The sequence below is a fragment of the Loxodonta africana genome, chromosome 5 (genome assembly GCF_030014295.1).
Source record: "Loxodonta africana isolate mLoxAfr1 chromosome 5, mLoxAfr1.hap2, whole genome shotgun sequence".
In the NCBI taxonomy this organism is placed as follows: domain Eukaryota; kingdom Metazoa; phylum Chordata; class Mammalia; order Proboscidea; family Elephantidae; genus Loxodonta; species Loxodonta africana.
The window spans coordinates 2,286,893-2,314,795 of record NC_087346.1 but is presented as its reverse complement, the minus strand read 5'-3'; the positions used below and the strand labels follow the sequence as shown (position 1 = coordinate 2,314,795).

General features: G+C 39.6%; 2 protein-coding genes across 12 annotated transcripts in view; one reads left to right on the top strand and one right to left on the bottom strand.

Annotated features, from left to right (window-relative positions):
- The window catches only part of NOCT (nocturnin), a 42,350-nt gene extending 38,287 nt beyond the window's left edge, over window positions 1-4,063 (top strand). For both annotated transcript variants that reach the window (XM_003410371.4, XM_064285318.1), the window contains exons 2-3: window positions 1,547-1,816; window positions 3,027-4,063. In XM_003410371.4, coding sequence (XP_003410419.1) covers window positions 1,547-1,816; window positions 3,027-3,862 — 1,106 coding nt within the window. In that variant the 3' untranslated portion in view covers window positions 3,863-4,063. The remainder of the gene's footprint in view (window positions 1-1,546; window positions 1,817-3,026) is intronic.
- Window positions 4-27,903, bottom strand: part of ELF2 (E74 like ETS transcription factor 2) — a 141,969-nt gene continuing 114,069 nt past the window's right edge. For 8 of the 10 annotated variants that reach the window (XM_064285311.1, XM_064285314.1, XM_064285310.1 and 5 more), the window contains 5 exons: window positions 26,901-27,074; window positions 23,673-23,759; window positions 18,388-18,580; window positions 16,578-16,928; window positions 4-16,180 (listed from right to left, as the gene is read on the bottom strand). In XM_064285311.1, coding sequence (XP_064141381.1) covers window positions 15,553-16,180; window positions 16,578-16,928; window positions 18,388-18,580; window positions 23,673-23,759; window positions 26,901-27,074 — 1,433 coding nt within the window. In that variant the 3' untranslated portion in view covers window positions 4-15,552. The remainder of the gene's footprint in view (window positions 16,181-16,577; window positions 16,929-18,387; window positions 18,581-23,672; window positions 23,760-26,900; window positions 27,075-27,903) is intronic. The other 2 variants (XM_064285313.1, XM_010590565.3) reach the window with 1 other exon arrangement.

The following is a 27,903-nucleotide window of genomic DNA, read 5'->3' as shown; positions in this document are numbered from 1 at the left end:
ACATTTAATGGCTTTTTTTTTTTTTTTTAAACTAGAAGTGTAAGAAGAAAGACATCAAAGTTGTATTGTCAGCCAAGAATAAAATTTCTTTCTCTGGACCCGTGTAGTCAGATAGGCAGGCAGATCAGTTAGACTGAATTAAATACATTGAAGTCAAACCATTTGGAAGCATGTGTGTTTCTGTTTGTGTGTGAACTTATACATGTACATTTAAATGTATGTTGGGAAAATTGGTATGTGTTACATTGTCTTAGGCTAGTTTCCTTACTGAAAAAGTTAAAAAAAAAAAAACAAAACTATACTGAATTGAGGAAAAGGCACAATACAGAGCACACTTACATGTTTGTTGATCTTGATGTTCAAGGACATTTGCTGGTGAATTTGCTTTTGTGACCTGCACAGTGAATTTGATTGCCTGCCAGTTTCCGATACAGTCAGTCAGCCTGTCATCTTATTTTATAAAGGAAACCTTGTGTCTTTCAAGAGATGGCAAGGATATGACATGGTAGGGAAATCCAAATTGCTTGGTACCAGGATTCATCATATGCAGATCTTGCCAGAGTTAGAGGTTGCTCCAAGTAAAACTTGCCCCTAATTTATATGGTAATGACGAGAAAGCACAGTTGACCTCTAAAAGAGCAGTCAGCTGCTTACAAGTGAACTGACAGGTACACCTCCCCTCACGCTACTTAGTTGAAGATTGTGCTCTATTCTCCTAAATGAATTATAGTCTGCTGGGATAAAAATGCTCTTGAAGACAATGTGACTGGTGCTTCTTGCACCTTTCCTCGCTCCTTTTTCCAGGAGTCCAGGATACACAGGCTACTCATGAGAATTTGGTGTCCTGAGTGCAAACTTGGTAGGCAAGCAAAATCAACTGTGTTGTGCCCTCTTCCCATTCTGGGTTTTTAAAAAAATGTATCAGTTGATCTTAGATTATAGACTGTATTGCTCATTGTTCAGAGTTCTACAGAAAGTCAGAGCCCTGATTTACAGTTACGATCTAAGGGAAATGGAGTGTGGATCCACTCCAGCCGTTACTTTTCCTAACAGAAGGGTCCCTGTGGATGGTGTGGCCAGAGCAGCCGCCTGCTGAAACTTGGCCTTGGCGGCAGGATTCACATGGGCTTCGTAATATCTGGCTCATTATGAACTGTTCACGTTCTTACTGAGATACGTAGAAAAGGAGGGCATATTCTGTTTAGTCATGCTTTTGTAAGACTAGTTCTACAAAATATAAAGACAAACCCTAGAAGAGGACATAAAGATCAAAGTATTTCTCAAAGAGTTAGTTATCTTAATTCATCAGAGACAGTTTTAATAGTAGTATTTAAATTGCCTGCCCTAGTAGGAAGTCGAATCTGCAGACTCCTTTAATCCATCTCTGTAGACCTGGCTTTGTACGTGAACGTGGCGACATTGCCCCAAATTGAGCTCCTGGCTTCTACGGACACCAAATGCTTTATCGTACAGTTGAGCTAGGTGAGAGTGGAAGGGCGGGCAGGAAAAGGAGCTGAGTGTGTAACTGTGCTTTCCTTTCCTGTAGTGTGTTCCATGGGAAACGGTCCGAGCAGACTTTATAGTGTTCTCGCCAAGACGCTGAACAGCAGCGCTGCCTCCCAGCACCCAGAGTATTTGGTACCTCCTGACTCAGAACATCTGGAACCCATTGATCCTAAAGAGCTCCTTGAGGAATGCAGGGCTGTCCTGCACACTCGACCTCCCCGGTTCCAGAGGGACTTTGTGGATCTGAGGACAGATTGCCCCAGTAGCCACCCACCTATTAGGGTCATGCAATGGAATATCCTTGCCCAAGGTATGCCTCATGCTTTGTGCCTGAGCAGTGCACTGATGTCTTAGGTGGAGGGAAGAAGTGTGGGCAGATGGAGGTGTAGGAGGATGGGGTGATGAGGGGAGCATGAGAAACTCTCGGGGAGAGGGGTGGTGGTGGTGGTTAGGAAAGCCAGTCATCTGGTTTTCATCAATAAAACTGGCAACTCAAGATTTATTCATTACCTTCCATGTTTGTGGGCAGTCTTAAGTACCATGAAGGTCTGTTATGTTACTTCCCAACAGATCGAAATTTAAACAACCTCAAATTTAATCAATCAGTTAAATGGAACAGCCTCAAACTTTCTGTTGAGCCCAGCTTTCAGTCCGTAGCACTGACATAGCATTCTTGAAGGGGAGAAACCGAGTCTACTGAACTGGCAACACGTAGAACTTTCTGCAGGGAGTGGGGTCTGTGGTTGGGTGGTGGTGAGTCCGAGAACTCGCGAGCAACCAGATCTTATCCATATACATCTATATAGCTTGAGGCCAGTGTTCTGTAAAGTAGGAGAATATGTGAAAACTTTCTGCCTTCCTTTACAAAATAGCTAAAGAGATGTTTTCAGTTCTCTATTCATTAAGATATTTATTACGGTTAAAAGGATTCCATTTCTGAGCCTGCTGGATTAAAAATCAGATGTGTCAGTCAGCTCTGTAGCATTGCCTTTCATGTAGCAGTTTAAATTTTGCTAGACTTGCCAATATGATTCTTTTATTCTTCTAGCTGTTAATGTATAAGCAAGAGAAGCTTTCTATTTAAAGTAGATTCCATTCATTCTGAGTGGTGTCCATTTTCACCCTGTATTTGAATGGCTCTATTTTTTTTATTATTATAGTCAGTGTTGAAATCATATAGAGTTAAACATATTTGCCTCACTTGACATGGTTTACGCCCCTGGGACTGCAAAGAACACTGCTTCTTCAATTAAGGCAAAAACCAAAGATCTTATGTCTGGAATATAGTTAAATGAAATAGTTTTATTACAAAAGAAAATCAATGTCTTGCATCATCCAGATGGTAAGAGGCGCTTTAGTTCGAGTGGGCTGATGCGGTTTAGACAAAGAGCCACTGAAAGCATCTGAAGGAGAGGAAGCCTTGTGAACGTGTTGAATAGTGTCAAACCTAAGGAGACTCCCGGGTACTTTGAAGTTTTTCTTCTGTAGTAGCTGACAACTGACTGGCTTTTTTATTTCAGCTCTAGGAGAAGGCAAAGACAACTTTGTACAGTGCCCTGTTGAAGCACTCAAGTGGGAAGAAAGGAAATGTCTCATCTTAGAAGAAATCCTAGCCTACCAGCCTGATATACTGTGCCTCCAAGAGGTGGACCACTATTTTGACACCTTCCAACCACTCCTCAGTAGACTGGGCTATCAGGGCACTTTTTTCCCCAAGCCCTGGTCGCCCTGTCTAGATGTAGAACACAACAATGGGCCAGATGGCTGTGCCTTGTTTTTTCTCCAAAACCGGTTCAAGCTAGTCAACAGTGCCAATATTAGGCTGACAGCCATGACGCTGAAAACCAATCAGGTGGCCATTGCACAGACCCTAGAGTGCAAGGAGTCAGGTCGACAGTTCTGCATCGCTGTCACCCACCTAAAAGCACGCACTGGCTGGGAGCGGTTTCGATCTGCCCAAGGCTGTGACCTTCTCCAGAACCTGCAGAACATCACTCAAGGAGCCAAGATTCCCCTTATTGTTTGTGGGGACTTCAATGCAGAACCCACAGAGGAGGTCTACAAACACTTTGCTTCTTCCAGCCTCAACCTGAACAGCGCCTACAAGCTGCTGAGTGCCGATGGGCAGTCAGAGCCTCCCTATACTACCTGGAAGATCCGGACCTCGGGGGAGTGCCGGCACACCCTGGATTATATCTGGTATTCTAAACGAGCTCTGAGTGTGAGGTCAGCTCTGGATTTGCTCACTGAAGAACAGATTGGACCCAACCGACTACCGTCCTTCAATTACCCTTCAGACCACCTGTCTCTAGTCTGTGACTTCAGCTTTAATGAGGACCCTGAAGTACTTTTATAAATACTTGTCTGTGTCTTTTTAATCACAAGAGCCTTAACCAGGGATGTTTCAGGAAACTGAAATAGGACAAGAAGTTGCCTGAGGAAGGCTTCTTGGCTTCTCTCTCTCTTCATGTTTCCAGCATGCCCTTGGGAAGGAACCCCATTAGTTCACTAACTTTTTTCAATTAAAACCTACAGCAAAAAAGGTGTTTGCACTCCAGTTTGGCTTGTATTGTTTTCTTTCCCTTAGTATTAACGTTTTGATAATTTAAGGGCATTATAAAATCTCAGACTTGCTTGAGTCTCCCACAATTAACAATAGGTATGCAGGAGCAGTTTATCTAGACAGCATTTCAAGGTATTTATTTGTGGGTTTTTAAATATCATCAAAAGTTATGCATGGTAATATTTATTTTTTAAATATCTTCATGTAAAATTAATAAATTATGGCAGTATGAGCATTTTGTAACTGTACAAAACACAAGTTATAGTGACTATCTTAAAGCTTTAAAATGTTTGCATTTGGGGTCTAACAAAATAGTTGTGCACAAGGGAACTGTTTCCTCGAGGGGTTTTGTGTGTTTGTTATTCAAGTGGAAGAAATCAAGTCTCCCAGATAGGTTGTTCATACATAATCCTTGCTATAGCTCCATGTGCCCCATTGTTGTGTTTCTTGAAGAGATTCCATGGTCAGTCTGTCTTCATTATTTAATCACATTAGGCATTTATACTTTTCCATTAGAATGCTACTGGTATACATTTGAGGTCACTCCAAGTCATCATTTGTACTGCAATCTGCTTTTCACAGTAGATGATTTAGGGGCTGTTATGTGGCAATAGCTAAGAATGTCAGTGGGACCTTCTTTTCACAGATGGGAAACTAGAAAGCCTGTTAGTAGGGGTGTCATTGAAATTTCCCCAGACAGCTAGATGACTGTGGTTTAGACAGCAAGAAAGGAGAGAGTTAGGCGGAAGGATAACCTGGAATTCTCTTGTATCAGAAAAGAAAGCGGTAAAAAGATAACAGGTGAAATCCCTTTCCCAAAAAATCCCCAACAAAGTAACTTATTCGTAATTCATAAATATTTTAATTTGTGAGTTGTAAATATCAAAGATTAATAAATGATCTTTTAAAGCTAGTGCTTGTAGTATTTTTGTCTTTTTAGCCCCCCAAAGAATCTGGGTATAGACTTGGTCTTTTGATACTATTATGTGGTGGCCTACACTACCCATTTATACAGACCCTTCATTTTAAAAGTGGGCGAAGGTGGGTCTACAGCAGCACATCGAAGGCATCAATCCTGTGGTTATAGGGATCTCTCAGCGTCAAAGCTGGAGTTCTCTAAAATGGGCTCACTCAAACATTCTGCATCGGAACTAGTTTTGAAAACAAATGAAGTCGTGAGTATATTGCATACACAAAATTTGGGGGCTACGTGGAAGGAATGGCAAGGAGGAAGAATATACCAACTGCAGTACTGACTCAAATTTTAGCACGATTAATAGTACTCATGTGTCACTGAGAAAAAGAACACTGATGAGAATTCTAATTAAAAAAAATTAGGCAGGCGTTAAATATTTTTTTTTTTACCCCCAAAGTCCACCAGCCTGATATTATCATGAGAGCCTTAAGCAAGTAAATCCAGGTGAGAACTGAAAGCCAAAATTATGTTTGAATTTTGTATGTTGTCCACCGTATATGAATGGGGTATGAGTTGAAGGTGGGGTCAGGGGTGGTTGGGAATGCCATTGAGTAAATCAAAGACTTCTGGAGATAACGTGATTGAGATGTGATTGTAAATTGTCTTAGCATTAAGAAAAAAAATTCCCAGTAGAACTCTGTGAGTTATCCTTCAGAGTTATTATGTTGTTGTGGAAGCTGCCATCGAGTTGGCTCTGAAATCATGAGGACCCCACGCACAACAATGGGGTTGGGCTATTGTGATCCATAGGGTTTTCAATGGCTGACTTTTCAAGTAGATCTTCAGGCCTTTCTTCCTAGACCGTCTTAGTCTGAAAGCTCTGCTGAAACCTGTTCAGCGTCATAACCCACATGGCAGCATGCAAATCTCCACTGACGAGATGGGCGGTGGCTGCGCTTGAGGTGCACTGGCTGGGAACCGAACCCAGATTTCCCTCATGAAAGGCAAGAATTCTACCGCTGAACTGCCACATGCCCCAGAGTTATCATAGGGGGGGAAAAACCCCGTTGCTATGGAGTCAGTGCCCACTCATAGCGACCCTGTAGGTCAGAGTAGAACTGTCTCCACCGGGGTTTCCTGTCCTGTCATATGCTGTCGTTTCATAGCAAGAGACCACTTATTTCAACGATGCTCTTGCATTTATCTTTGTTTGAAATGTAATTGTGTGAACACTTTGTGTGAAGAATAAGCATTTTTTAGCTAGTAGTATGTAAATCTTGTTAGGTCTCACTTCTTATTTGTGCTTTACCTTAGGTCCTTCTTTATAGACAGCTTTGCCTTTTGAACTATCAGAGGAACCTGAAGGCATGAGGGTAGATAACACATCTCTGCTACTCAGGGCCAAGCAGTTCAGGATTGTTAAGTATGTTCCACGCATGAATTTCTCGTATTCCTTCCCTGTGTAACTTTTGGTTCGGCCTTTCCTTTCATATCCCGTATTTTGATTGTCGTTTTAAGAGTTCTGCAGATTTGAAGAGGGGGTGACAGTGGCCATGGATTTGTTCTTCCTTTATGCCAGCTTTCAGTAGACTCCATTCTACATGGTGATGGGAATGACTGCCTAACTTATGTAAACAAAGCATTATGGTGTACACATGGGGAGAAACTAACATTTGAGTTCCTTATCTTTGAGAGCTTTACATGTGATGTTAAAGCTACTCAATTTATAGGTTGGGGCTCAAAAAATCAAGCAATTTGACCAAAGTGACAGCTAATAGTAACATAATCAGAATTCAAACCCAGGTCAGCCTTGATTCCAATGTGTTTGCCTCTTCTCCACCACGTTCCCTTGGTCTTGAGCACAAACGGGAAAAAAAGTGATGTGGGAAGAGATTTGCTCATTTATAAGTGATGAGTTATCACTTATAAATATGACATCACATCAAATATGACAAATGGCAAATACAATATTGGAATAGAATCAAGAGTGGCTGGATGAAAAAATTTTAATTATCCTAATACAGGAAAATTTCAGTTTTGCCAAAAGTAATACATCTGATACCGTGGGTACTTTGAAGGTGGCTTTTTAAAGAAGCGATAAGGAGAGCAGCTACTCTACTACTGTTTCAAACTAAAAGAAGAAACTGATGCAAATACTCCCCATCTGAACCATTTTTTAAGACATGCAAGATTTGATAATAATGAAGGGAATGCTGCATAGAATTAGTGTGTCTTGGACTTGAAAAAGGATTTCCAAGATTTTTTTTTAAGTCTAGAGAGAAAAACACATGCTCATAATCATAGTTGGTTTCAGTTTTAGAAAAGGAAAGGCATCCCAAGCAGGACTGTGCTTGCAGAAGGAACTCCGACGGACGTTTTTTTTTAATGGGTTGTGTAAAAATATTGCAGAAGCAGGCTTTTTATCCAGAGTGGGTGGAAACCAGAATGGCAAAGGTCTGGAAAGGATTGGGCTTATAAAATAAGAAGAAAAAAACCCAACCCACATTATGCAGAAGGGCACAGCTTTGTCAGAGAAAAGACTTAGACGTGACTGGTGTGATCTTGAACAAGCCACTGCATCTCTAGGGCTGCAGTTTTCTCATCTGCAGAGCATATCATTATACCTGCCCTTGTTGACCACATATATTTTAAGACGTTAACAATATCTGTAAATTGTAACAAGATATATATATATGTAAGCTACTGAATAATAATGCTTAAGGTTCACAGCAAGGTAAGGAAGGGAAGGACACTACTTAGTATCTTAAAATATTCGTGGATGTCGTAACACCCCACCTGTAATTGTTTTTAGCCAAACAGAATAATCCTCCAATCTGAAAGGGTGGAACTAATAGTGTTAATAGGAAATTATGCCCAGAATAGGTGAGGGCCTGACAAAATGGCAAGAAATTTTTTTCCCCCTAGTTCCTCTTCCAGGCAGATTTGAGTTTGTGGGAAAAGACTCCTTATTTCTTGAGGATGTCAGTCCTACTGTGGTTTGTATAAATGTATGCCTTTGAGTGACAAAACGGAATACCTGCCCAAGTTTTTGTGGAAAGCTCACTTCTAAGAAGATTCATTTAAAATTAGACGTGCAGACACAGCCATTCCTTTTGACAGAATACTAGGAAAAGCTTTGCTGCTTCTAGGCCGCTGGTCAACTTGACTGGATGACTCTCATAACTGACCAATTATTATTATTATTTTGCTTTGGCTGTGAAGACATTCGAAACCAAATATTGTAGCTAAATTTTAGTTGTGTAAAATTTTATAGCATGTATTTTATATATTTTTCTTCTTGCCATCCTTTTTTTCTTTGCCTGATTTTCTCCCACCTGTTTATTGTTAACTTTATTTGCATAATATTATAAACTATCTGAAGTTCTTTTGAGAATAAAATCAAAATCAAACCCATTGCCATCAAGTTGATTCTGACTCTCAGCAACCCTACACGACAGGGTAGAACTGCCCCGGAGGGTTTCCAAGGAGCGGCTGGTGGATTCGAACCGCTGACTTTTTGCCACATTAGACTCAGGCCTCTAGACGTAGACAACTTATATATAAGAATGTGGAAATACAATTACAGTGTCCTGTGGAAACCCTGGTGGCTTAGTGGTTAAGTGCTATAGCTGCTAACCAAAGGGTCAGCAGTTCAAATCCACTAGGCATTCCTTGGAAACTCTACCGTGTCCTATAGGGTCACTATGAGTCAGAATCAACTAGACAGCAATGGGTTTTTTGGGTTTTGGTGTGTATAATGTTGAGAAACACCGGTAAAGAAACAGGATGGAAGAATGGACACGGAATATGCCTGGCTCCTAACTCTGGTTTCCAGAAATAAGTTAACTTGGAGAGAACACAGCGAAATTCTGCAGCATTTTAAAATTTAAGTAAGGATTACTGTATACAGGCTCATTCATATAGGGGCTTTATTGTCTGTCCCTCCCCTACCCTTTTTTTTCAGATGGGTGGGAGTGGGGATTGAGACTAAAGTTTTAAACTGGGTGCCAGAAGATCTATTTCTAGGTCTTCCACTGGCTAGCTGAGGTGAGACTGGGAAGTCAGACATTTTTCTGAACCTTAGTTTCTTCCTTATCAGACCAAATAATTTCTAAAGCTTTAAAACTCTGATTTGAACTTAAAAACAGTTTCAGTACTGCTGTCACTGTTCAAAAATATTTTTGGAACTGTCTCCAGAGCTAGTTTTACGAAGCACTCAAGAAAACCAGTGTGAACTTTATAGTCGTGTTTCATTTTTGGACCAAATATGGCATCACCTAGAGCTTGACTCAAATCAATTTGTTAACCTCAAATGACTTAGCTGTTTCTAAAACTAAACTCTCCTTCATCAGGAAATTTACCTCTATTAAGTATGTTTAAGACTCAGATTCTGTTCCAAGAAGCTGTTCCGAAGTACTTTGAACAATGTAGCATTGTTGGCATTAGTATATAGCTTTCCAAAGTAATTTCTTTAAAGGGTCAGTGCACATGAATACAGTAAGTATACTGTTTAAGACTGCTCATCCTCGGATGTTAAAACCAAGAAAAAGGCATTAGAACTGATGAAATACATACAATGTGGAGGGTTTTTCTTTTTAAGGTAGTTGTTGTAATACTTAATATACTTTTACACAAATAACATGCGCCCCTCCCCCACAAAGACCACCTTGCCAATTGTCTTCCACATGTTGCTGTGGAAAAAATTAGTATGGGGAGGAGGGCGTGGCACTTGCATAAAAATACGTTGACATATCTTCAACCAGCTTCCTTTTCCTGTTAGACATTCTAGAAAAGCATAGGTTAGGACATAGATCCCTACTGCCAAAGCTTGCCTTATTGAAGCTATAAAGTCAGTGGTCCAAACTCTGGAACCACCTAGAGATATCTGGACAGTACTGATAAAAAGCCTGCCTCCTCACCCCAAACACTGTAATTTAGTTGGGATGGAGCGAGATTTGGGCAACAGGATTTTTAAAAGCTTCCCAGGTGATTCTAATCTGCAGCCAAGTTTGGGAACACTGTTAAATTTCATCAATGTCCTACAACCCAAATAATCGGCAGATTATGTAAAATTGAGATTTCTCCTTTTACGACTGATAGTATCACTTCACTAAAGAAAAACGTAAGATTTTTCTCAAAGTGAAACAACATAATACAATGGGATGGGAGGAAACAGTATCTTGGAAGACGGCAACTCTTCTGTTAAATTTATGGCCTTACAGTTTTTTTTTAGCAGAACGTTCTGCATTAAACAGTTTTATGTTTTCACTTTGCAAATTGTGATAATGTTAAGTCCTGAACCCACAGGAAGTGTTACTACTGAGTCAGGGTTCAAAAGCACAGTTAAGGCTGCCCAAAAGCTGAAGTAGGTACATGTCGACCAAGGCCTCCTGCTGCACTTGAGTTTTTCAAAGGTCTTGAGGCTACGAAGCCAGGAGGAGGCCCATCAGCGCCTTTGCAAAGGGTTCACAGTATCTGCTCATTCTCCCATGAGAACTGGAATCACTATGCACTGAGTTTCTAAAGAATACACTAGGTTTTGACTACTGGGGACAATGATAAGGGCGTTGAAGTACAAATGAATCACAGCTCCGTGGGCTTGTAGCACTATGAATGGCTGAAGGCTGTAATAAAGGACAAAGTCAAACTGATACCAGTGGGATTGGAGTAGGGCTAGTTACTCTTGGCTCCTCACAATCATGGGCTCTGGAGTGCCCTCAGAGCAGATCAGGATCACAGGAGACTTTGCAAATAACCCTAAGCCCAAAATTTCATCTTTGGGAAGTTTGATTACTAGTAATGAAGTAGTTTGTATACAGTGGTCAGAAATGTACATTCCTGACTGAAGTACGCTGTGCCAGAGGCCTCATCCCCAGTCCCTTTCTAGAGCTGCGCTCATTGTCACTGTCTTTATCAACAGTCTCAGTGGCCTTTTCTTTGGCCTAATTTGCTTTGCCCTCCCTGCTGCCCTTGACAGTGTTGCCCACCACTATACTACCTCATCCGTCCTGTTTTATTTCCTATGAATACTCCTCTCCCCATCCCTTGTCTTTATATAGTTTGTATTTTACCTAAGAGTTTACTCAGAGTAAACTACTCCCCATCCTGAATTCTTTCCAAACCTATTTCAGAATTTTTTTTTGATGTCTATAGCCTTCAACTCAGGAGATAAAACTGAACTCAAATCTAGGTGAAGGAGGAAAAGAAGAGTGGTCTGGAGCGAAGTCATCAGTGGAACAGCTCAACGAAGGATAAAAAACCAAAACCAGACCCATTGCCATTGAGTTGATTTCAACTCATAGTGACCCTATAGGACAGAGTAGAACTGCCCCATAGGTTTCCAAGGAGTGGATTTAACTGCCAAACTTTTGGTTAGCAGCCGTAGCTCTTAACCACACGCCACCAGGGTTTCCCAATATAGGATGGGTTCTTGAAATATTTGAGAAAATGAAACAGTATGTTTGTAGCCCAGAGAGGCCTATTAAAACAGGAGTGGCAAGAGAACGAGATTGGCCAGACCGAAGGACTCTAAAAGCTATGCTTTCAATTTTTGTCTTTTCAGCAAGACACAATTGAAGAATTTAAAGAAAAAAGTAAATGAGATTTGTTTTAGAAACCTCTCAGCTGGTAGCATGGAGAATGAGTTAGGAAATAGTTGTAAGGGAATAAGGGTAGGGATGATGGGAAAGAAGGTTTTTAGAAAGTACTTTAATCAATCAGACGTGGTGCATGACTGGATGTATAGGTAAGATGTCTAGAATGACCCTCAGGTTTCTTCTGGCCCAAGTCATGGGTTGCTGGTAACGTCATTTACTGAGCTAAGGAAGTATGAGAGAACAGATTTTAGAGGGAAGAGAGTTCAGCTGGATATTCGCGAGGAGTTGGCCAGTAGGCAACCCATCTAAACTCAGGGAAAAGGTTTAGGCTGGAACAACAGATGTGGTAGCCAGCAATAACCACATTAAAGTGAAATCGTAGTAGTAAACGTTTTATATACTACCTGCTATATGCCAGGCACTGGTTCTAAATTCTTAGTAACCCATTTAATCCTTACAACAACCCTATGAGGGAAAAAATCCCACAGACAGAGCCTTGGTGAGTACGAACATTAAAGGAATGCTAAGGGAAGCAAAGTAGATTGAGTCAGTCAGGCAGGAAGCAAGAAGAGGGGTGTCATGGAAAACTAAAAAAGTTTTAAGAAGTAGGTGAGATGTGAAACTTCATTATAAAACAAAGTGTCTGCCTGATCTGACAACTGGGCTACTGGAGACCTCAGTGAGGTCTTCTGAGCCAGAAATCAGAACTGCAGGTTATTAGCTGAAGCGATGGTTTATAAGGTGTGGAAGGGGAGGAGATGATGAGTACAGGAGGACACCTCCTTCCTGAGACAGGTGGTCAGGATGGATGCTAAAGTAGAGGCTCTACAGCAAGAGGTCCAGAAATTAAGCAGTGTGCAACTCAGGACCCCGGTGTTCTCTGTAAAGAGGTGTGTGTACCGGTCATTTGTCGAGAGGGTAGCATGGCCTCTAAGAAGGATGGTGAAGGCTGGAATTGTTCCTGGAAAATGGCCTAAGGCATATGTAGACAGATTGTTAATCATTGTTTAAAGGTCTGGTGGGGCTGGAAAATGTCATGGCATCAACCCATGGTTGTGTGTTTTTTCCTTCAACATGCTGGACATAAGCAAATATATGGTTATCCTGATTTCCAGTACAGTTTGGAGAACTTGAGATAAAAATCCAAACCATTACATAATTTCAGTTAGCAGGAACACTGATCAGTATGTACCGTCAACATATATATGTCCAAATCTAGACTTCGGTGTACTTATTCTGAAAGAGAGGTAGAGCATTTTTCAGGTAAAGTAGTGGCGGGGGATGGGGGTTAAGTTAGGTAGGCCTGGCTTAACCTAATGAGAACCAATTAAGAATGTAGCATAAGAGGAAAGATTTACTTTAAATAAAATTTAAATATCCATTAGCATGTGAGTTAGATTCTTAGCAAATATGTTATCAAAATCAATAAATGTCTGAGTGTCTAATATACTCAGAACTTGGGGAGGAAGGTAGGTATGCTTTAAAATATAATCTTTGCCCCAGGATCGACTCAATGGCACTGGGTTTTTGGGTTAAAGGAGTATTATAGAAGACACGACAAAACAAATAAAACCACAGTACAAAAAATAACATAATACAATTAAATGCCAAAGCGTATAGTGCAGATTTTGAAATCTTCACCCAAATGGGGTAAGAATCAACTGAGTTTTTCTTTAAGCTTTATTTAAAAAGTACTATCAGATATGTTTATGTAAAAGGTAGAAGATTATAAAAGTGCTGTTATAAAAATCTTAGCTAACCTAACTGGACTGAAGCAGTACCCGATCAAGAAGTCCCTGGGTGGCTCAAACGGCTAACTGCTCCTCTGCTACCCTGTGGAGCAGTTCTACTCTCCACACACACCGCACCCGGGTCGCCATCAACTGCAATCAACTGGTTGGATCAAATGCGCAATTAAAGGCAAGAAGATGTTAAATACCAGTTTATCTAAATTTCTAAAACATGTGAAAAATAGACTTTTCTTTGTAGGAGAAACAGCATTAAAACTTGGGGCCATAGGACCTAGTTTTGTGTGAAATTAGGAAATTCCTTTAATCCCTGGTACCTCAATCTCCTATTCTGTAAAAAGGGTAGAGTATTACAGTCATGCGTAGCTTAATGTCCCCGACACGTTCTATGAAACAGACACCGTGATTGGCACGTTGTGTGAACACCCTATCATAGACAGGCAGCCCCTAGACTACCACTCAGCTCCGTTCCTAAATCTGTCTTTAAGGTGAAACTGTACTTAATTTGGAAGAGTTAGGTACAGTTTGTATCTAACATCAGTCAGTCAAATGTTTGTCTTAGTATGTAGTATGTAGTCTACCTTTCTCTGCATAAAAAACATTAAACACTTCCAGACAGACTAAAACATGTTTAACATAATCATCCAGCAACAGTAATAATGTTTTGGTGCCTGTTTGTTATTATGAACCACCGTACGTGCGGTGAACTTTTTCTTTCCACAGATTGAGTTTTTAATATAATAGGCTTTACCAGGGTTGGGACCACAGACGTATATGCGGTAGGATGGCACACGACTGTACTTGTTCTTTCTCACCTTCAGAAGATGGCTTGAGAAACAAATGATCTGATTTGAAAGTGTTTTATAAGTTCTTTTAAGCGTGGCCGACTAAATTACTAAATTAATTATAGTAAGTAGAATGTTATTTAGTTCAAGACAATAATCAGGAAGTGGCAACATACAGATTATTTGCCAAATATTAATGTAAAGGAACAAAATCAGAAATAGAATTTCTTCACACAGGAGTTGGGAAGGAGAAATAGGACTTCCGTGACTTTAACTAAAACAGCATCTCCATACTGGCTTTTGATTATTATTACTATAAATACCACCAGAGACCAAAACACACAAGATAAATTTCATTTCTATATTTCAGAAAACCTACTTGAATACACTTTGAAACAAGAGTACAACAAAATAGAATATACTTCAAATGTTGAATATACAAACTATTATAGTTCAAATCTGAACACTGGTACTTGCCCTCTTAAACTTCAACTAAAAAAAAAAAAGAACGAACAAAAGAACGAACTCCAGGTTTGAGAGCTACCTGACAAAAATTCATGCTAAGCCTGAACTTCCAAGTGACCGCAGAACTGACTGACGTGTCCGCACAGATGCCAGGGCTAAGTGAGTGACACGGGCATGTTACAGCGAAAGGCCGGAGCCAACTGTTAATTTGTCCACAATTAAGAAACTGACAGACTTAAACTACCATATAAAAATGTTACATGTAAATTCTATAACAATACTGTGCTAGGTACAAGATTTTTAAAATTTTTCTTTTAATAAAAAAGCTTTACACAAACAAGCCGTTAGCTTATTTCAAGAAAGAAAACCAAAAATGTCTAAGGCCTTTGTTTTAAATCAGCTTAAGCTATATGATAAAAAAAAAAATTCGCACTAGATCTTTTCTGCTATCCTCTTTCTGAAGCTTTTGGATCCATCCTTCAATTCACATTCTAAAATACCTATATTAGCAGTCTTCACATAGCACCAGTTAAGTGAGTACTGTGCGAACACAGTAGTAATTGCTGGTATGCATATAAAATGCATCAAAAATTGCTATATGTAACAATGAGATCGCCCATCCTAACCCCTCCCCACTGAAAACTATGTAACCTCTTACAGCATTTTAGTGTTCCAAGTCTTAGTGTAACTTGAGATTGTAGTGAGCTGCTTGGTCCCTTTCCATCCTTTTTCTAGTTGACGGATTCAGTTGTTTCCTACAGTAAGAGGCAGTTTTCTGTCAGCATCTCAGTACGTAGTTCATTTCCCACTGAAACATGGGATAGGTAATTTATTTCCAGTAAGTTTGATTGTTTTTTATATGCATTAAAAATGTTTTAAAGTCTTCTTTTGACTTTTCTTGATGACTCCCTTCCAAGTATTTATGTCAGCACTGTTCAACCAATCACTACCAGTCTGCAGCAGAGCTGCTGTTTTATTTCTCACATGTCACCAGTCCTTCTGTTTTCATAGTTACAGGAAGGGCAATAGCTGAGGGTGCACTGACAACCACTACATGGGTTACTGTCTTATTTCCATCTGCTGGCTTTTCGTCTTGTACCAGCTGCAACGTTTTTACATCATGTTCCTGTTTTTTTGCCACTGCTTCCGATTTAACCTCTGGCCCTTTTATGACAGCACTGATAACTCGTGGAGGAGTCTGGCCAGATGCCTGCTGAGCAGGCACTGATAGTCTCATCACAGGTGTGCCGTGGGCTAAGGACACCGGGGTAAGTGCTCTCACAGCCAGCGGGGTTCCGACAATGTTAATGCCCCCTGACCCAGTCAGACTGGACTTTGTCTGCAGTTGACACTGTGCAAGCTGGGCAGCTGGGATGGTGATAATTTTGGCAGGCTGCATGGTGATTTTGTCTCCGTTTTCAGTAGAGGCTGGCATCACAGTAGGGATGGTCTGAATGACCACCTTTGGAGAGGCTGCTGTTGTGGGACTAGTGCTGGTTATTAATGGCGCACCGGCGTTCACGGACTGAACGGCCACAGTTGAAATCTTCTGACCCAATGACGTCATTACTACAGGTACTTGCATTGCCACACGAACTGTCCTAATAGGGAGAAAAAAAAAGAAAAGTTGATTATATTTAATGCCGGATTAGAAAAGGAGTCTCTTAAAGCAGAAAGATGAATGCAAATCCAAAATGTGCAAAACAAGTGCTCCCAAATTTTAGACGTACTGACAATCCTTGAAGTTTACACTAAGAGATATGACAAAATAAATATACAAAAACGAAAGCATACATTAAACTCTTTCTGAAAAACCAGTTCAGATCAGCTATCTACTTTAACAGCATCAAAACATACATTTAAAACACCAAGCACTTTTCAAAACCTTGACGATAGTGAGTTCTTAGAATGCTAATATATCTTAAGAAGAGACATTTCATTTTCACCAAGGAGCCTTCTAAAAGGTGAAGACAGTATTACAGCAATGGTTGACCTCACCTTGGAGCTGCTGTTGCTGGCACAGATGCTGTGGTGGTAGGAGACCTGGATGAAGCCTCGTGACCCGGGGAGGTGATATTCACAACCCGAGCCACACTCTTCTCTGCTCTGGAGCAGTTTAGAGGAGATGAATTTTTTCCACCACGAACAGAGCTTGCTGCTTTCAGGAGACTTTCTGCAGACAGTGACACTCGCTCTAATGATTTTTCATCAGGGGCTGCTGTTAAATCTTCGTTACAGGTCTCACTTTTGTCATCATCTATGACCACTATGTTCTTGGGCATATCCTTGAACTGATACACCAGCCGCTGTCCTTCTACCTTGGCAAGAATCCCCCTTTGGTAGTAGTATCTGCAGAGGGAACAATTACTCAATGAGCCATTTTATAGTTTTGTTTTTAATACAAGTGTATTAGTTTATTTTTCTCATTTTTATCTGGTTTTATACAAATTCTAATATGGATACAAGAGCCAAAAATAGTGTCCTCTTAAATCCCATTCTTTAAGATATAAATGTGTTCTATGCAGAAGAGACCCAAAGCCAATATAGTAACTGGTCTTAAAACTTTAATATCCTTATACTCCACTGAAATCAGCCCTTTTAGTTCAGTCATATATTTCTATTTTCTGTACATCCTAGAAAGACGAAAGCTAGGCAAGGCCAAGAAAAAAGGTTTCCTTTCCTCAAATTAAATGGGAAAATTGAATTGTGGACTTATTTTTAGAATAATAAATTATACATATTACTCTGCCCATTCTTAAAAGTAATTTTCATAAATTATGCAATAGGAAAACTGATATTACATCACCCTGTCAAATAACTATAGTTAACTACATACCTAAGACAACATTACCGTAACTTAAATGTGATACAAAGCAATACTAATGCCATTTTCAGAGGACTAAAAAGGACTCAAGATGGTCTGTTTGCGGACTTGTTTTCATCTAGTGGTTAGTGAGTATGGTTCCTGTACTGCCTAAACTAAAAAAAAAAAAAAAAAACACCACATAGAGCACACACTACCATTTTACTTATTCCTGTAAAAGCTGAGAAAGCAGCTCGTGCTGCAGTGATCGCTCAAAAGGCCAAGGGTTTAGAACAGGAAAGAAAATTAAACCCAGCGCCTTGGTCCTGTGAACTTCAGATCTATGGAGCAGCTACAGGGTCATTCTCTTTGTTAAAGGGAATAATTTAATCCAACTATAGGATATTTCACTCTATCTTACTGACACTGGTAGAAACTTAATTCCAATTTACACAGGCTATAAAAACAATCTAATGTTATGTGGAAAAAATTACCTGAACTACGCTCTCTGGGATATGTGAATGCTATCACATAAACTGTGTGGTCATTTACAAACGTCCTTCGCAAGTAATACACATTACGATCAAAGAGTTTTGTACATTTTTTAAGCTGACAAAACTTGAGAGAAACTTTCATGTCAAAATATATTTCATATAAACTTACAAGAACTATAAAGCAAATTAACAATCTGCAAACTCTATTCCATTCGGTTTTTTTTTTTTAAGGCGTATAACTTTTTTTTTTTATAACTTGGTTTTCTTTTAAGAAACAGTCCTAAATACAAAAGCACATTTTCTGGGGAAAACAAAAGGATTTTCAATGATGTTGAAATTGTAGACATCTAGACCGAACTCCTCTCTACCTATCTCCAAATCCAAGAAGCATTCTAGAATATCACTAAAAGTTAAACAATTACATGGGGTTTTTAGACCTTCTCTTTAATTAGCTAATAGATAACAAAAATATTTAAGTTTGGTTTGACTACTAACTCATTTGTATTCTTACCTCAAAGCTCGTCCCATGGTTTCATAGTTCATGTCTGGTTTGTTCTTATGCTTTCCCCAAAGCTTAGAGACAGCCTTTGAATCCACAAGCTTGAATATGCCTTTCTCTCTCTGAGTCCACTTAATATACCGAGGACAAGTATTTTTATCTTGAAGTAGATCTAAAAGAAACTCCCATAAATAGGTTGTGTTTCCTTTAAAAACAAAGAGAAAACAATGGTAGAAACTGATTATAAATTCATTAACATAATTAAAAGCAAATATTTAATTACGCTGGGAAAAACCATCCATTTCCTACTGGTAAAACACACATATCATAAGAATTTCGTTAAGTACTTGACCGTATCATAATCATCTGTACAGTCTGTCTACTTATGTTGTCTGTTAGATGACATATAAAGTGTCTTTTAACATAAAAATCCTGAGTATACTTATCTGCTGTTTTTTTAAAACAGTATCCTATGTAGCTGAATTCCAAGTTGTGTGATAAGATATATTTACAACAAAAGAAAAAAAAAACAAGTAGCTGCTGAGGCTGCTTATGTACAACCAAACGCCTCCCGGGATTTGGCTCCTTGGTTTGGCGGTTAGAGTTGTGGTTTTATGGGAAATCACAGTTAACTGGCTTCCTAACGAGTTCAGAACTTCTGTTCTACCTGCTGGCTGGCTGGCTGAGTAGCCTAAGGTCTTAAACGCCTGCCATCTGCCACCCAAGGCAGGACAATCGGTCTCAACTTGCCTGGAGCAACAGAAGGAGAAATCAGGAACAGGAGGAGGAAATGGCAAGTGTGGCCAACTGCCTCCATGAACAACTGCTTCCTTCCTCATGAGAACAGAGGAACCGAATGCTGCCCAGCTACCGTTACTAAACATTTTGATCAAATAATCTGTAGAAGAATCTTGATCAGGGCGGGGGAGGGGAATGCAGAGCAGAATTTCAAATTCTCATGGAATCTAGATCTTCTGGAGCCATGGAGGCTGGAGGAACCCCTGAAACTACTGCTCTGAGATAATCTTTAAACCTTAAACCAAAAATACCCCCTACAGTCTTCTTAAAACCAAACAATAGTTTAGCTTAGCTAGCTAAGGATGTCTGCCTTGAGCACCATCCTCTTTTAAGAACTATCTATAGGGGAATCAAACTAACAGCAGCTCGAAACATTAGACAGGAGTCTTAGAGAGTAAGTTTACGTTAATGAGAAAGGAACAACTTGAAAAAGGAGTGTGAAAATGGTTGCGCAACTCAAGTAATGTAATCAATGTTGAAGAATTATACTCACAGAAATTGTTGAGTTGGTATATGTTCTGCTGTGTATATTAACAACAAAAGACCCCTCCACCCAATAGTATCCTATTTATGTTTCACGTTGTGATCATGAAACGATTAAAAGGTCCTGGATTTTGTACTGTCACGTATCATCAGTAAAGGCAAAGGTGTAATGCCTAGCACGAAGTTAACGTGAATTAAATAGAACCTAATTTATTAACTAAAGGACCCCGGGCAGCACAGTGGTTAAATGCATAGTTGCGAACCAAAAGGTTGGCAGTTTAAACCCACCCAGTTGCTCTGCAGAGAAAGATGTGGTAATCTACTTCTGTAAAGGTTACAGTCTTGGAAACCCTAGGGAACAGTTCTACTCTGTCCTATAAGGTCGCTATGAGTCAGAATTGACTTCATGGCAACAGATTTTTAATTTATTAACTTAAACATAAATTTAAATTCTGAATATCATGAATATAAAAAATGAATGTATTTTATTACATGGTAAGCCCAAATTCCATGATTAAAATTCCTTGAAATGCATATTAATTTTATTGAAAAGGCAGACAATATGCAATGACGTTTGCAAAAATTTTAGGCATCAGTCCTAGGATCCTTTTGTAAAAAACATACTTTTGATTCACCTATGATGAACTCTGAGGTACATGTCTTACGTAGTACAAATGACCCATAACCATTTAAACATTCTCTTACCACTACCCACTGGACTACTGGTCAGTTTAGACTCTTTCTATTGATCACATCCAGAGGAGTGAAGATAATCTATTAAAAGGATTCATTACATGTGACCAACTCAGTTATTACAGACATTTGAGCTTCAGTCTTAAAATGAGCTCTTAAAAACAGAAAGTAATATGAGGAGTCCCTAAACTAGTCAAGCATTCATCAAATGTTAATTATATATAACACTAGCTCTGGATCATTCTACTGGCAAAATCCGAAAGTGAAGAAACATTAAAATATTTCTGTAGGATAAAATACTCCCACTCCTCACTTACTGACACAGTTATTAGGTTCCCAAGACCAGGTTGTTCTATGAAAATGGAGAATGAGCACATCATATCACAAAATGGAGAATGGCTACATCATTACATAACTGCCAAACCACTGAGAATCATGGCCCAGCCAAAATGACACATAACCTTAACCATCACAGCCAGTGTTACTCTCACCTCGGTGTCTGTTGCTGCCAGACTGTTAATACACAAAATAGCTGGACAGTAGATTTTTTACTATTGCCATATGTGAAATGTCAGATAACGAGATAGTCAACGAGTGCAGAGTAGGTGAACAAGTGTAGTAGAGGATAGAAACACATTAAAAATCTGGTCTTTGCCCTCAAGGAATTTACAATTTAGTTGGAAAGAAAACAAGAAATAAATAGATGACAAGTTAAACAATATAAAAGATATGTAACAGTTTGAAATAATATATTGCAAGGCAATGCATAATTATTTTCCAAACAAATGCTAGAAAGTAGTATCTCAGATCTGAAGAGTTAAAGTAAAATGGATTGGTTAAAAAGCATCACTAAAGTCTTGAAAAATGGCTAAGATTTGCACAGAAGGGATGGGAGGAATTTGGGTAGATAAAATAAGGAACTGAATCCCAAAAGGAAGAAAACATCACTTTTTTTTTCCATTTGAAATGAGGAAAGAGTAATGGGCAGTGGGCATCAGAAAACCAGGCTTTCAGGCTGCTGGGATTTTTGTACTTCCTCCATAGCCTCCAGGAGCAGAGACTCTTAAATTGATGAAAAACAGAAAAGAATCCTGAGGAGATAAGAATATATGTGCCTTACGTAGCATGGCGTCTGTTCTATTACCAGTTGCCAATAAATGGCATATAACAATAAACAATGTATGTGCCACCACTGAGTCACCAGGTCATCTCTGAGCTCCTGCTATCTATCCCTCTATCCCTCTTGTATCCTCAAATGCAGATTCAAGTTACACGCTATGTGAGCACCTCCAGGTGGGAAGCTCTCAAACCAAGCCCCCAGTGTGAGCACTGACACTCCTCCTCTGGCACTTCCTTTAAATTCTTGATTTCCTTTAAAAATCAAAAAAACTCACAAATAACCCACAGTTGAGCCCAATGTGCATCTCTTGACCTAAAAGACCATCAGTATCTTCAACTTCACAGTGTTACGTTCGTATCTCTGAAGCACTATTTAGAAGATCACCAGCACTACCTACAACTCTTACACAACCTTCAACTCCCTCAAGATGTGTAGCTGGGGGCCTTTTTATTTTGTTCACAACCAGGATATTATTAGGAGTCCCTGGGTGGCCAATGATTAAGCATTTGACTACCAGTTGAAAGGCTGTCAGTTCGAACCCACCCAGAGGACGCTCGGAAGGCAGGCTTGGCGATCTGCATCTGAGAGGTCACAGCCTTGAAAACCCTACGGAGCAGTTCTACTCTGCACCCGTGGCATCACCCTGAGTCAGAATGGACTCCACAGCAACCAGTATCGATGGTAACGAGCGGACACAGGGAGGGTGAGCAGAGAACCTCGTCTAGAGGACATTTCTGTGTGCCTTAAGACAACGCCTTGCACATAGCAGGGATATGAATGCTTCTCTTTGTTCAGTTAGATTCATTAACATTCCTCAATTAATTAGACTCATCAGCATTCCTCAGACTATCTTTAATAAACTCCGTATTTAAAGATAAATATGGAGTATTATTTAAAAAAAATAGTATTTAAATACTAGTTCCCATTCCCAAATTAAAATTAACAATTCTATTTCTGCTTTTTAAGGAAAACTGGATTCAGAAAGGGAAGCCTTCTTTATCAGGCACAGTAGTTCGTTAAGCCTATGACAGACGTTGTCGTGATTTTACAGAAGTAGAAAGGAAACAAGCTGATTCTGAATCCAGTTTTGACTGTATTAAGTTTACTCTTCCCGTTACAACAAGCTGCCTCCAGTTTAACAACAAAAGGTGATTTTAACTGGTAAAAACAGGTCATCGCATTTCCCCGGTGTTAGGCGTAAGTACAAGAGATACCACTAGTGATGGAAATTCTTAAACAAAACCGAAAACAGTAATGGTTTTGCTTCCTAATATTTATCACTACTATGTAACTTCTAAAGTTTTCAATATAAATTAAAACATAAAATCTAAGACCTAAAAAATATGAAATGACCAAAAGGAAATAAGCATCCTAAACGTGCCCCAAACTGAATCATCCGCTACCAAATAAATAAGAATCCAACGTAACCGAATTTTCTAACTCAACACCAAAGTTCTTAGAGGCTTACCAGAGGCGTGACTTTCACTAGCGACTTAATTTCTGCTTTTATTAATGATACAACAAACTTGTATCTATTAATCAAAAATTTACCCAACTATTGAATACTGGTCTCAAGACATGGCAGTGACAGATTTTTTTATTACCCGATTCTGAGAAAGAACACAGCTAAAATCACTACTGAAATGTTACTTGGTACCAGCTCACTCAACAAACAAGAGGGGAGGCTTGCTGTGGTTTTTGTTTTCAATTAGAACATACAAATTCTAAAGCAAAAATATGGTGAGTTTTGTTCTGACTTTTGACTGAAACTTGTTGACTGGGGAATTCAGCTTTCCATGAATCCTCGCACTGCTTCTGTCAATTAAGAAATGAAGTATCAGAAACAAGTCTCAGCTGCAAACCTCCTTTAATTCTAAGTGACTGTGGGGATGAATGCTATACACACATCCCCTAAAACTGGTTCTTCAGAAGGGTGTGTGTCAGATTTCCCTTTGGGACCTTTTCCAAAGACGAATGCCTGTCCCCGTTTCTATGACCATGGAATCTCGGGGGGGTAGGGACTGGGCATGGAGATTTTGACAACGCTGCCCCATGTGATGCTGAGACCTACCCTGGTTAAGCACCACTACCAGAGAAAGCACTACCATATGTGCATGTACCAGAAATAATTTTCTTACAAATGCTAAAATGTCACCTGACTGAAAAAGAAATCTCAGCTACAAAACAGCCCTCCCCAAATTACCTTTTCCTTCTCTGGGTTTCTTCTTTATACCTAACTCCGGAGACCCATTGGAAATTGGTGATTGCTGGGTCTTTGGTTTACGGCCAACTGAAAAAAATAAGATATTGAAACCATACATTGAAAACAGGAAAACAAGTAGAAGCATGATTAGCAAACTCTGATAACACATTACAGGCAGCCCCCGGTTATGAATGAGATCAGTTCCCCAGTCTGCCTTAAGGCCAGTCTGTAGGTAAGCCGGGACAGGTGTGCACAGTTCTCACTGAGCCAGGCCAGTCTGTAGGTAAGCCGGGACAGGTGTGCACAGTTCTCACTGAGCCAGGCCAGTCTGTAGGTAAGCCGGGACAGGTGTGCACAGTTCTCACTGAGCCAGGCCAGTCTGTAGGTAAGCCGGGACAGGTGTGCACAGTTCTCACTGAGCCTTACTTTAGTGCAAGAAAGGCTTGAAAACTTATCGACAAGTTAAAAGTTGCACGTGCGGCAAGCGAAGGTGACCGATGAAGAATCTGTTGCCAGTAGGGGTTAATTCGGTGGGAAGTGAGGGCAAGTTTACATAACACTGAAGGGCAAGGTGAGCTGTCAGTATTCATGAAATCCGGCACGAATCTGTGGAGTAGCATACTCAGTGTAAGTGGAAATTCCTTCTAAAAGGAGCGTGGAGAACTTACGCAATTTTAGATTAAGGAAGTTAATCAGATACTACTAATCTATCATTTACATGGTCAGAGCCTCAATGTAGCAATGGAAGCTCCCAATATCAAGTTGTTTTCTGTCCTACAGGGTTATTACAAACAGCTTTACCTACCTATTGCAAAAGATCTGATAATTTGCAAGGCACTTTGAACTCAAATGAGGAAAAGTAAAAACTATTATTTTAAACATGTTCTAACTCTCTGAGCCAATCAATTTACCAGAATTTAAATATACGTGTTCAAATTTCCCCATCTCAATGTGCAGGTACATAAGAAGGGTTAAAAAAAGAAAAACTTCCAGTAATTTCTTTGTATGTTTAATAAATGTGTGTGCCGTTTCCCCTTGTAAGGCTCCTTCAAACAGACTTTGAACAGAAAAGCCAGGGCTACACTCCTCTCTGTGCTGAAGAAGCCTCAGACCAGAAACCAATCGTACCTGATCCTCAGCACTACTGGATGAACACAGACGGGGAAGGGACGGACGCCTCAGGAAAGAGGATGATAATATTCACATACATTATATTTGCAGATTAAATATCTTACTACTGTTATAATTGTTGTACATCTGGGATTTCTATTATCCCTCTACTCATTGGCAAGGGTTATCAAGATTAACGAAAGAACTAACTAAAGTGTCTTAATTTATATTTCAAAATACATAGCTATTATTTTCTAGGATTTCATTCTGGTAATCCTAATCAATAAGAAGCCTGGTTTGGCAAAAATTAAAACACAAAGTTTGCTGGCCTCCTTGTTTGAAAATAGAGCTTCAGTTCTCAATTTAAATATTTGTATGTATAAATCAGCACCAAGACTAGCATCTTCACCAGCTCCTAAATTCAGCACAGAAGTCCAGCTTCCTTAATGGAAATATTAGCCCAATAGGGGATCTCCCAAATCATGTTCCTTGAGACATTAAGAAATTAATCTTCAATAGGAAAAAAGGTTCTATAGTCAAGTAACTTTAAGAACAGTGCATGCTATCCTTTCTTGGGGATTCATAATGTATATAGTAAATCAAAAGAGGTCAGAATAAAAAGAAGGCTCTGCTATTTAAACATAATCTATCTAACTTTGTTATGTTCCAAATGTATTTAGCCAGAAAAGCTTTTTTAATATAAATAAGGGTGTTATATGTAATTTTAAAATGATCATTAAGAATTCTCAAAAAGATAAAAATAGTACTAAACTGGCAAATCATTTTTCCTGGTTTATATCATACCGTATGAGCTGATCAATCTACTTATCTTCAGTTCTGATTCCCTAAATGACCTTTGCTTTTCACAGTTTTTCCATCTTCTTCTTTTTCTTTCAGTTTTTTTCTTTCAATGGTGAAGCCTACTATTTACAGGCAAAACAGAAGAACCAATTTCCGTCTTATTTTAAATGTAAAAATCTCTGAAGTATTTTGTAAGAGCTCCCAGTGGATGCAACCCCCGGAGGGAGGGCTACAGCGGGCAGTGGGTAAACAAGGCTGTAGCGGGGAGGCGGGGGGGGGGGGGGGGGGCGGTGGTAAACAAGCCTATTTGTATGTAAGCCTTTTCTTTAAACATTTATAGCAGGAACTGACGCTTCCTTCTGAATTCTCTCCTTCCTACCTCTCTCAAGATACAATCTACATATACTAGATGGGGAAAAGGACTCTGTCTTAATCTTCACTGTATCCCCCCCCACAACGAGCACCCAGCTGTGCACACTGCAGCAATTCAAAACACATCTGTCTAATGAAGGAAAGAAAATACGATTATTTCTCACACACATTTCCACTTATTTTTGCCTTTGATGTTTTTCACTCTAAAATGTGAACAAAGCTAATGGGAAGAACGTGGAATCAGATGAGTACCCAGTTACTCAGGATTCCATTTCTCTGAAGCTTTACTTCTGATTCGTCAGGGACAAGGACCTGCTTACGGCCCACCTTCTAGTGGCCTCAGAGATGTGGGGGAGCCTGGGCCTTGCCCACTAAGGCCAGGGGAGCAGGAGCCAATCAAGTGCTAAGTGGAACCGCCCCTTACTTCTCCCACCGGTGAGCTGCAAAATGCTTTCATGTAACTCTCTCTCCTGGACAGGAAAAAGTTTATTCCACTTAGAAGTCTCCCGGCAATCTTGGTGTCTCAGAGCAGAAGGTACGGGAAGCAAGTAATATTGGTTTTGTTTCTTTGTTTTTAATGTCCACAAAAGAGGGAGAAGGTAAGACTATGAAAATAGAGAAAATAAAAAATAAAATGGTTTTGCAAAAGGTCCAGAAAGTAGAAGAACAGCTAAGACAAATGTACAGGGCATCTCTATCTCCCTTCTGTCAAGTCCAACACCTGTTAAAATCTCATCCTCAGGCAAGCACTTTGACTACTCAAATACTGAATTCTTGAAACAGTATAAACATGTTAGAACAAAACTAAAGCCTTGTCAATTCTTTGAAAATATCTAGTTAACATCAACCTTAAACCTATATTATAAATTATTTCTGTATCCGTTGATGGGGACAAACATCAGAAAAGAATTTCACTTGCTTTCTCAGAAATTTAGGAGACTCTACCTTTTTTCTTTTTCATTGGTTCATGGCTATCCGGGGACGTAGGAATAGGAGAGGTGTCCATGGGTTCAGACCCTTCAGTTGACACCTCCACCACAGTCTCTGTAATGACATCTGGCCTCATAGCAGCGTGGATAAATTCTGGAGTTGATACACAAGGAGGGACAAACACTTCCACTATAAAAAAAAGTTGAGAAATTAAAATTTCCACCCCCATTAATGTTTCTTATGTGGACAGTTCAAGTGGTGAGGCTTATTAAGAATTACTCAAAGCACGATAAGCACTTAATACTCAAAAAGTTAATTTGCTGAATATGATCTAAAGTACATAAGGAAATAAATGCAAACAAAATCAACCTGAAAGAAATATTATCTGCATAAGGCCAGGATCACAAGTCGTGACCCCCACACCCCACCTTTCTTCACACTTTTAGATGCTTCCAAGCTCACTGAAGAAAACTCTGGATTATTCTGACAATTGGGAAATTATTTGAAAATAAAGTCATAGTGTAATAGTGAGTTCTTTACCAATTACTTTCTTCCCACGTGCCCACCATTTTTCTTTAACTAGGTAATACAGGCACATGGTACGAAATTAAAAACATTTATAATGGGTATTCAGTAAAAAGTAAGCGCCTACAGTTCATTTTAGAATATAAAGAAAAGGAAAACCTGGACATTACAGAATATCATCTTTCAATAGTTAAAAATTTTACTTAACAGAACAAGGGTCTGTTCTGGGTCACTAAAATACATACAGATGGCTATTTGGTATTCTACTACATGGGGGCAAGAGTAATTCAGTTGTAGAATTCTTGCCTCTCACGAGGTAGATCTGTGTTCAGTCCCCGGGCAACGCACCTCATGCGCAGCCACCACTTCTCTGTCAAAGGAGGCCTGCGTGTTACTAGGAGGCTCAACAGGTTTCAGCGGGACTTCCACAAAGTAAAATGGGCTAGGAAAAACGGCCTGGTGATCTACTTCCAAAAATCAGCCAATGAAAACC